This window comes from Palaemon carinicauda, chromosome 5, assembly GCF_036898095.1.
Source record: "Palaemon carinicauda isolate YSFRI2023 chromosome 5, ASM3689809v2, whole genome shotgun sequence".
Taxonomy (NCBI): Eukaryota; Metazoa; Arthropoda; class Malacostraca; order Decapoda; family Palaemonidae; genus Palaemon; species Palaemon carinicauda.
Genome location: NC_090729.1, coordinates 178,703,445 through 178,714,342, shown reverse-complemented (window position 1 = coordinate 178,714,342; position 10,898 = coordinate 178,703,445). Strand labels below are relative to the sequence as shown.

The 10,898-nt window shown below is 33.3% G+C and overlaps 1 protein-coding gene across 1 annotated transcript in view; it reads left to right on the top strand.

The window, feature by feature from the left end:
• LOC137641651 (beta-1,3-galactosyltransferase 5-like) overlaps window positions 1-6,555 on the top strand; it is a 12,324-nt gene extending 5,769 nt beyond the window's left edge. The window contains exons 2-3 of the mRNA XM_068374403.1: window positions 2,239-3,131; window positions 4,846-6,555. Coding sequence (XP_068230504.1) covers window positions 2,251-3,131; window positions 4,846-5,002 — 1,038 coding nt within the window. The 5' untranslated portion in view covers window positions 2,239-2,250 and the 3' untranslated portion in view covers window positions 5,003-6,555. The remainder of the gene's footprint in view (window positions 1-2,238; window positions 3,132-4,845) is intronic.
• Window positions 6,556-10,898: the final 4,343 nt, after the last annotated feature.

Genomic DNA, 10,898 nt, shown 5'->3' with positions numbered 1-10,898 from the left:
ATATATATATATATATATATATATATATATATGCAGAAGAACCACAGGGAAAATGAAAATACGGAATATACACTTAAGTCCTGACTAGTTTCGTGATACTTCCTCAGAGGACTGATTTATTGAGAGAGGTTTCTTAAAATTTATAGGGAAAGCAAAAGTACGAACATACATATAGAGATTTAGAGAACAATGACACTCCCTTACCCGCTACCTGGGCTTGACTCAGGTGTTGAGTAGAGTAGGAGTCCGCAAGCTCGTTAAACACCTGCTAAAAAGGGTCATTTCTAGTGGCGGGTATATTCTTGTTTTCTTCTTATTTTACTTTCAGTACAGTTATTTATATGTCAATGCAGTAGCCTTATCTATATAAATACATAAGCAAAACATACACAAACATACAAATATATATACATATATATACATATATACATATACATACATATATATATATACACATATATATACATACATACAGATACAAATACATATATATATACATAAATACATACACATACACATACATATACATACACATACATATATACATATATATACACATGTATGTGAATATATATGTATATATGTATGTGTATGTATATGTATGTGTATGTGTATGTGTATGTATTTATGTATATGTATATGTATTTGTATCTGTATGTGTGTATATATATATGTGTATGTATATATATATATATATATATATATATATATATATATATATATATATATATATATATATATATATATATGTGTGTATATATATATTATGTATATGTATGTATATGTATATGTGTATATATATGTATATGTATGTATATGTATATATGTATATATATGTATATATATTTGTATGTTTGTGTATGTTTTGCTTATGTATTTATATAGATAAGGCTACCGCATTGACATATAAGTAACTGTACTGAAAGTAAAATAAGAAGAAAACAAGAATATACCCGCCACTAGAAATGACCCTTTTTAGCAGGTGTCTAACGAGCTTGCGGACTCCTCCTACTCAACACCTGAGTCAAGCCCAGGTAGTGGGTAAGGGAGTGTCATTGTTCTCTAAATCTCTATATGTATGTTCGTACTTTTGCTTTCTCTATAAATTGTAAGAAACCTCTCTTAATAAATCAGTCCTCTGAGGAAGTATCACGAAACTAGTCAGGACTTAAGTGTATATTCCGTATTTTCATTTTCCCTGTGGTTCTTCTGCATGTGAGCATCACGTTTTCCTGTGATTTTTACGCATATATATATATATATATATATATATATATATATATATATATATATATATATATATATATTATATATATATATATATGTGTGTGTGTGTGTGTGTTTGTGTGAGTGTATGGACAAGTAGTAGGCCTACTAAGTAAACTAGTCCTAAATAGTCAAGCGGTGCTGTCCATATGCCTTAGAGGCTTAGACAGTATTCGCACCATGTGATTTTTACCCTATTTTCATGCCATTTTAAAGATAAGGCAGGAGTCCTTTCCAGATAGATTCCTTGTAAGAATTGAATGTTTCCATACAAACTTAGATTAAGTGACTTAGTGGTAGTGAACCAAAAGAGAAAATCCAAATATTTTACTGGAACTTGTCATGGAGGGTTTTGTTTTCATGTAGTAACTCACCCCTTCTCCTTCTCCTGTCATGTATCTCACACCAACCACAACTTTCCTCAAAGTTACAGTGCAATTTAATTTGTCAATATTTCTTTTCTTATTGTGAATTATTAATTTGTATTAATTTCTACGGGTTACAATTTATTCACTAAATTTGATTCCAAACCTTTAAAAAGGAGTGAAGGCTGTATATGTATTTATGTACTTGAAGGCATCGAGTAAATTTCCTTTATTTCTTTTGAGAAAAAATTAGTTTAGAATACGAGCAATTTATGTTACGAGCAATTTATGTTACGAGCTTTCCAGGACAAATTAAACTTGTAAGAGGTATTACTGCACAGTACAGTATATGCAATTTTCTTTCCAGAGAAGTTCAAAGATTCTGCCAATGGGAGATCGGAGAATTCACAACAGTAATGTTGATAGGAGCTTTAAAATTCAATAGCAGATTGAAAATTAAATATGCAAATTTTCTAACAAGAACTCGGGTACTAAATACAGTTGGATCTTCTTTAAGTCAAGTATGTAAGGTATTTATTTGTGCATTAAGATTAATTTTCCCAAAAGCTTGTATTTGTACATACTGTATATTTTTTTTATTTTTAAGCTTGCAGGAAAGATGTTTGGTAGCCGCTCTACTCCTCGTCGTCTTTTGGCAGCTCTTGGATCAACTGTGTTTATTGGACTTGCTCTGACTATTCTCTTAATTACGATACCTTACTCTGTTAATGAAAAACGGCATACTCGCAGTGTTTTCGTTGCCTTGCTAAATAAAACTACGATTCCAGTCGATGACCAAGACTACATCTATGGTTGGCCACATACTTTGAAAATTAATGAACCAGAAACATGTAAAAATGAGGAAGTGTTTCTCTTGAACGCTGTCACTTCCAATCCCTCACAAGTGTATCATAGAGAACTCATCCGGAAAATGTGGGGAAGGAAGGACATAGCCAAATATCTAAGAATTAAGACAGTGTTCATAGTGGGTGCCATACCTTCCCAGGTAACACAAAATCATTTAACTGAGGAAAGCAATAAATATAGAGACATCATCCAGTTTGATTTTCTAGAAACAAGGAAGAATCTTACCATCAAATCTTTGGCAGCAATATATTGGTTCAGAACTTTCTGTCCAAATGCTACATGGGTCTTGAAGAGTGATGTAGATGCTTACATTAATTTTTGGGCATTAATTAAAATCTTGAGGCCTCTCAACAACACTAAAGACGGGGTCTGTGCCAGATCCTTGTCTAGGACGGTATGCCGGGAAGTGACGAAATGGGGGTGCTACGAACATTATGTGGTTAGTCGCGATGAATATCCGGACGATCTTTATCCCCCATATTGTCAGGGGTACTCCTATATTTTACACAGGGAATTTGCGGACAAAATGTTGGACCAGGATCAGAAAAGAACGAAACCCCCATTTTGGATAGAAGATGTGTATGTTACAGGACTCTTAACTCGCACCTTAACCCCAAGGTGGTTTGATGTAAGGTACAGTATGTTATTGTTTCTAGTCACACTCTGGGTTATGTAAGTAAAGTTATCAAGACAATAATTTACTACTTTGGTCTGCTTTCATTATTTGTGGAAAAATTGTCATATGATATATGTTAAGGTACCAAGCATTACGGTTTTCTAGTTTAACAATAAATGGAGTAATTATAACTTCGGAAATAGTTCTGCAGGAACTGTTAGGACAGCTGTCTATTAATACAGTACTGTATAAGATTACATGAATATTTTGTTGCATTTGCATGGATTATAAGGACATCTCAGCATTAACAAGACCTAGGTTCTATTTTATGGCATATACAAAACTATCAAATTACTGTGCTTGCTGTAATGACATTTTAGACTGCTTTTTATCATCATTAAAGTAAAAAAAAAAAAGCCTGAACTACATGTTCAGGGACTTAGAACACACTTTACACTTTCGAGATTCTGAGGTCCAAAACTGTGTTGAAAATCATACTGAATACTAAAGGTCAATTATTTTTCTTTCAATCTTCTTTGTCCATTCTGGGCATCCTGTTCTCTTAATCCTTTCTCCCCACATGCCATTTGCTACTTTAGCTTTCCATCTGAACTCTGGCCTTCCTTTCGTCTTTCCCCCCATCCAGCTCCATGTCCTTTGGGCACACATGATCTTTCCACATGACATGCCCAAACCACTGTCATCTTCTTTTATACTTTTCCTGCTTTGACTGTCCATGTAATATACTTATTTCTGATCCCGTCCCTTCTTGTGACTCCACATCTATCATAACATCCTCATTTCTTCCAGTTCTTTATTGACCAAGTTTCAGCTCCATACACCAAAGATTGTCTGACTACACTTTAACAGTAAATTGGTTTTTACATAATGTAAGGTCTTTGTAATCTACCTTTGTCCCCTAGCTGAACACACTTTATAAAATTATGTTCTGATTTCCTTTCTTGCTGTCGTCTCATAATTCACTTCAAAGTACATCTGGAGTCAAATAGCACTAGTTTGGTATGATTTTGATTCTGAATACTTTTCAATTTTTCAACATATACTACAATGAATTTTTAACAAAAAATTAAATGGAAAAATTGAAGTTAACCCAAAATTTCCTTTGTATGACAATTTTGTTTTGAGGTTATCAAGTTTGTAACTTGATTCATGTTTTCAATTTTAAACTATACAATATTAGTTACAAGCACATGTTCATGATGACTTTGAAACTTTTATTCATAAGAATTTTTACTGTGTATTCTCCATTAAAATAAGCATCTTTAGGATAAAGAATTTTATTTTTTATAAATATTTTTGGGCTCAAGCCATGTCGTCCTGATGGAACTTCCATCAGGACGACATGGCCATCTCACCCAAAAATAGATTTTTCACTTCGCTCAAAATCCGTTTTGTCATTCTCAAAACAGATTACCAGAGTACATGAATAAAAAAAGAAAATCAAGTCACAAAGAGGGAAGGCAAATGGATCACATTCATTTTTATTTATGGTAAAAAAATGGATGGAATGCATTGTAAAATTACTTGCATGCACTGTCATTGGAAATAGGTTATACACACACAACCCTTTGATTTTGATAGTCTAGTCTAGTATATTTGTTGATCATTGCCTTTCAATATTTTACTGTACAAGGACATTCTTACATTTACTATAGATGCCATGACTGTCAATGACATTTTGTTTTAAAAATATTTATTCTCTCATTTTAGGCGTCAGAGTGAAGTGATACCAGAAACCCTCCAGCCAGAATTCTACAATGGAACAATGCTCTTCATACATGACCTTGATGGACAAATTGGTCAAGGAGCAACCCTGTATGTATGGAATAAGACTTTAGAACACTATAACTGTACAAATTTGCTATGACAGCTTTATCTTAGTAGCCAACCGAATCATGGTTTGTACTAAATATAGTAGGTAGTAAATAAAATTCATCATAATTCTATTTCTTCATTATTGATGACATTACAGAATAGGTTTTTTTTTCAAACTTATCAATAAAAAGAAAAAATTTCACTCCTACTTCAGGTACAGTTAGAATATCTATGTTTCAGGAAATTTTATTTTAAGAGAGTTTTCAAATAATCGGAAAAAAAATTCACTGACAAAATTGTCAGACTTCTTCAGCAATACTTTGCCTAAGAGAGTTACCATCAATCAACTTTTATAGAACTAAAATAATAAGCTTTACGGTAAAGATAAAACTCCACGGCCTTTGCCGCCACATTATGTTCCATTGAATACTGTATTGAAACTTTGGTCAAAATTAAGCTTTTTGGTTAATTATTATATTAGAAAAGTTGTATGATTTTTTCGATGAAATTTAAAAGCTGTTTAAAGTTGAAAAACTATATTAGACATAGTCTAAATGGGAAGCACTGCGGGTAGTAACTATAGCCCTAAACTATTACCGAAAAGTGAAAACACTCCATTAACATTTAGACAAACAATACCCTACATGATCCATTGATTTATTCCTGTACAATAAGAGCCCTATAACTTCAATTTGAAAATTAAACTTTTTTTCTCATACATTCAACTGTTCAGTTTACATGTTTTAGAATATCTTGAGTCTAGATGAGATGGAGGCCATCTTGTCTCTACAAATCAAAGTAAAGTTATGATTATTGTATATAATCCCACAAACTCTTGAATGCAATTCAGAATAAATCCTCCTAAAACATGTAATTTTAAATAACACAAATTTCCTTATAATAGGTGCTTTAGTACACCAAAATATAATTTCCGTACATATAGCAAACCAAATTGTTAAACAGGTATTTTTACTATCAAAATAACAACATAGTTTTCTTAATTGCTATTAGTATAAATAATATTCAAATTTTCCTCTAAGTTTTCTTAATTGCTATTAGTATAAATAATATTCAAATTTTCCTCTATTCTATTTACTGTGAAACTGAGGAATTCCCTGATAAATAAATATTAAGCATCATACAGTATATAACACAAGGACATGTCATAGTACGAGTAGTATGAGTATTCTTCCTTTGAGACCTCAAAAAACATGTACATTTAAACTATTCAACTAAACAGAAAGACTCCATTAATCCTTATAACTGACATAGGGCTCGAATACATTAAGGAGAACAGGGGTACTGTATGATTTACATTATTGCAAAAATTGGTTGAGTGCTACTAGTTTGACAATTGGTACAAAAATCATTAAACTTTCCTAAACTGTGTTATTCTTGCAGAAAAATTGACCAGCTATAAATATAAAAGGTGAAAATTTCTTTTAAATAGCTTGCAATAAAGCTAAAAATATAAACTTTCATTATACATATACAGTACTACAATACAAAAGTCTACTTACACAGGCTGCACTAAGGCCACTGACTTTGTGTTTAGGGAAAGAAGACGTGGTTAATCAAAACACTATACAGCTTAGCCTGATGATTCATCTTAAGCTATACCAGAAGAGTCCATATACAGTACAGTATTTTCTTTAGTATCTTGACCAATAACTTTTTGATGGGTGCAGAGGGCAATACAACTCATCCAAGTAAGTTTAGCTGTGATAAGGTTCATATAACAGCACAGTATAATTTACCCTATGATACTAAGTAATTACAAATGAAAAACCTATGATAAAAAAGTAACAAATAATTTTTTAAATAACCTACCTATGCAATAACTTTCATAAATAGCACTTATCTCCTTATATAACTTTAAAAAGTGCAAAAAAAATCTACTTTTTTGGGAATCTTCATTGATAAAAAAACATTACTTGCTTGACCTTACAATCTGCCTTAGTTTCTACTTTCACTTAAGTTTGATCTTTTGCATTAAAAGTGACCATAAAATTTGTGCACAGAAATATAATAGTATTTTGTAAAAGGTGTCAATCTATAAATTGGTTGAAATTACTTGAGAAAATGTACTTAGTAATTATGAAATATACAGGAGTGTTATGTCTGCAATGACTTCTTAAAATTGTGTTGCAGACTGCTATACTATTCAAACTTTCTATAATTCATGCAAGGCACCGATTGACACTACTATGCATCATCAATAAATGTATTACTATGAGGTCAGAATATATGTACTAAGAAAGTTTACTAAAATTCTCACTAAAATGGAGATGAGCAATTGAGTTAATACATTAGGATATTACATCATTTCACCTTTGCAGGATATTTACTACAGTACAGTACTATGTACGTATTTGATTTCACCTTTTACCTCTACAGTGTACAGTGCTGTATTGAAAAGCTGAAAATGTTAAATCTCCAAATATCTAACAAAGGTTACTGTTATTAGCTGCAAAAAAAAAAAAAAAAAAAAAACCTAAAATGAATATTTAAAAAGTTTTCCAACATTATGGTACAGTAGTTGACAGCTCTAGGAAAGGTAAAAAGTACTTTTAAGAATAAAAAGCTAGATAAACACCAGAAATTTATATAAAAAAAAAAAAAAAAACCTGCGTGTAAGATACAGTACTGAAATACTATCGAGCTTTTGGAAAGATCTCAATTGTATCAATGAAAAATGTTTCACTAAGATGGCTTAACATGGATGCATTTTCATAAAAAAAAACTGACAGCTTGTCAAAAATATCAACAGAAGTGAACTTTTTTCTGCCCATGATTAGTCCCATGGGAACTTTCCATAAAATCAAATATCCTACATTGCCATATACGTTTGAAACACTAGCTCAAGGAACCAGAACAACTCTCAAAAGCAGAACACTAAAGCCCTTTCCACACTATCGACCATGCTTGACGGGTAATTAGTGATACCAGATCACAGTAGGTAGTGAGAATGAAGGTTGATGACGTCAGGAGTGGGAAAATCACATGCATGGATCTGGGAACAAAGTGTCAGATCCTTGCCTGTGGTTTTCCCGCTTCTGACGTCATCAACCGTCATTCTCACTACCTATTGTGGTGTGGTATCACCGTTTGCCCGTCGAGCATGCTCGATAGTGTGGACAGGACTTACGGAAGAGCCAATCAAACAGCTCCTCTACTAGGGTAGTGCCATTAGTGTGCACTGAAAGTATGACTATTATGAGGTCTTTGCAGCGACCTTTTGAATCCTAGTGGCAAAAACTGTTTAGTCATGTCTACCTTATTTCCCAGCTTCCCTTCTTCCATGTTACTGTTCAACCTCTTTCAACTTCATGTTACAAGGAAAAAATAGACTTCAAAGAAATGAATGGCTAAACATGAAAATACAATTGATAAGAAAGTAGTTTCCCTTTAAAAAATAAAATCAGTATTATTCAAGGATCACAATATCAAATTACAATTACAGTATACATGTATATACATGGGTTAATACAATTCTAGCAGTAAGACTTATTGAGAGTGTGTGAGTTTGTTCACAGATCGAAAACTTTATGACAAATAATCTCAAATACAGTACAGTCACGCATAGGGACACTAATCATATGAAAACTAAATATTTTCTATTAAATTTTGGCAATCAACTTTGCAAACTCCATGTCAGAAGTTGTAGAAAATACAAGAGAACATAATTCTATCCCCACATTACAAAAAGAATAGCAGGTTTAATAAATTCACTACATTATATATTACCACATAACTAGGCAGTAAAATACAAGGACAAGCACACATTTTCAATATAACCCTGTCTAACATACCTGTGAAGTCTATACAGACTGGCACTTTAAAAAATTTCAGAGGCACTAAGAGATTAAATTCTATCAAGAACTTGTGAGAGGTACTAAAACGCCCTAAGCTATTTCCATGCATTTATACACTAACTAGAATTAAAATAGTTTGCCTTTAAGATAAACATGGGTAATTTAGCCAAGTTAAATTATAGTAATTAATAAAGCTCATCTGAAATTTTCAAATTTAAAAAAATATATTTAATATCACAGAAACTCTACAGTGCAGGAATTATTACATTAAAATTTCAAAAAAATATCCTGACTGTATCCCTCATCAATTATGAACTGATGTGAAAAAAAAATATATACAATACTGTATGGCATATACATTGATATCAGATCATACAATCAAGTTCAGTAACAAATATCATATGATAATCCTATAAAATTTCCAATTAAACATTTAAATCTTCATCACATTCCCAGAATACATTAAATTCTTCATCTGTTTAAGTAACCTGTGTTGCACAACCAAACGTGCCATCATTCTGGCAGAGCAGTTAAAGAATCCTTACTCTCTACAATGGTGAACATTGCCCTTTAAAAGAATGCACAGCCTTAAGATGACCAAACATTACTTTTCTAATGGATTTTTTGTTTTGTGTCTCAAGTACAACAGTCCCTGTATTCATGAGTCAATGGTTATAAATCTCCTGGAGAAATTTTTAATTCACATTAGTTAGAGGAGGAGTGATAGTTAGTGAAAGAAAATTTTGTTAGGATTGCAAGTGATGTGTGTGGCAAGAAGTTTGTTGGAGGCAGCATGAGGAAGGGCAGTGAATGGTGGAATGAAGGAGTGAAGGTAAAAGTGGAAGAGAAAAAGAGGACTTTTGAAGAATGGCTGCAGAGTGATAGTATAGAGAAGTATGAAAGATATAGAGAGAAAAATGTGGAAGTAAAGCGCAAAGAGGGCCGCTGACCTGGGTGGGGTCAGGGATTGGGTCATTCATATGAAGAGAATAAAAAGTTTTGGAAAGAAGTGAAGAGAGTAAGGAAGACCTAGTTCAAGAATTGAAGAGACAGTGAAAGATGGAAATGGAAAGTTGTAAAAAGGAGAGGAGGCAAAGAAAAGGTGGGCAGAATATTTTGAAAGTTTACTGAATGTTGAGGATAATAGGGAGGCACATAAAATTGCTTGTTGCAGGTGTCAAGGTGCCGGTGATGGGAGATGAGAATGAGAGAGATTACTAGAGAGGAAGTGAGGAGAGCACTAGATGAAACGAGAGTAGGAAAAGCATCTGGTATGGATGGTGTGAGCTGAGATGTTGAAGGAAGGGGTTGTGACTGTACTTGAATGGTTGGTTAGATTGTTTAATGTGTGTTTTCTGTTGTCAATGGTACCAGTAGATTGGGTTTGTGCGTGTATTATACCGCTATATAAGGGTAAGGGAGATGTGCATGAGTGCTGTAATTCAAGGGGGTATTAGTTTGTTGTGTAGTTGGAAAAGTGTATGGTAGAGTACTGATTAATAGGATTAAGGATAAAACAGAGTGGATATGAATGTGTTGAGGTGGTTTGGCCATGTTGAAAGAATGGAAAATGGCTGTCTGCTAAAGGTGATGAATGCTAAAGTTGTTGGGAGAAGTACAAGAGGAAGGCAAAGGTTTGGGTGGATGGATGGAGTGAAGAAAGCTCTGGGTGATAGGAGGATAGATGTGAGAGAGGCAAGAGAACGTGCTAGAAATAGGAATGAATGGCGACCGATTGTAATGCAGTTCCGGTAGGCCCTGCTGCTTCCTCCAGTGCCTTGGATGACAGCGGAGGTAGCAGCAGTAGGGGATTCAGCGTTATGAAGCTTCATCTGTGGTGGATAATGGGGGATGGTGGGCTATGGCACCCTAGCAGTACCAGCCCAACTCAGTCGAGTCCCTTGTCAGGCTAAGAGGAACGTAAAGAGGAGAGGTCCTCTTTTTTGTTTCATTTGTTTGATGCTGGCTACCCCCAAAATTGGGGCAAGTGCCTTGGTATATATATGTATGCATGTTAGTAAAACTATGAATACACTAATACAGCGTATGGAGTATTTTCAATAAAAATATAAATACTGTGTAAACAATGATAAAAGCCAAATTGCAACTAGGGAACAGATGATTTATCTCAGC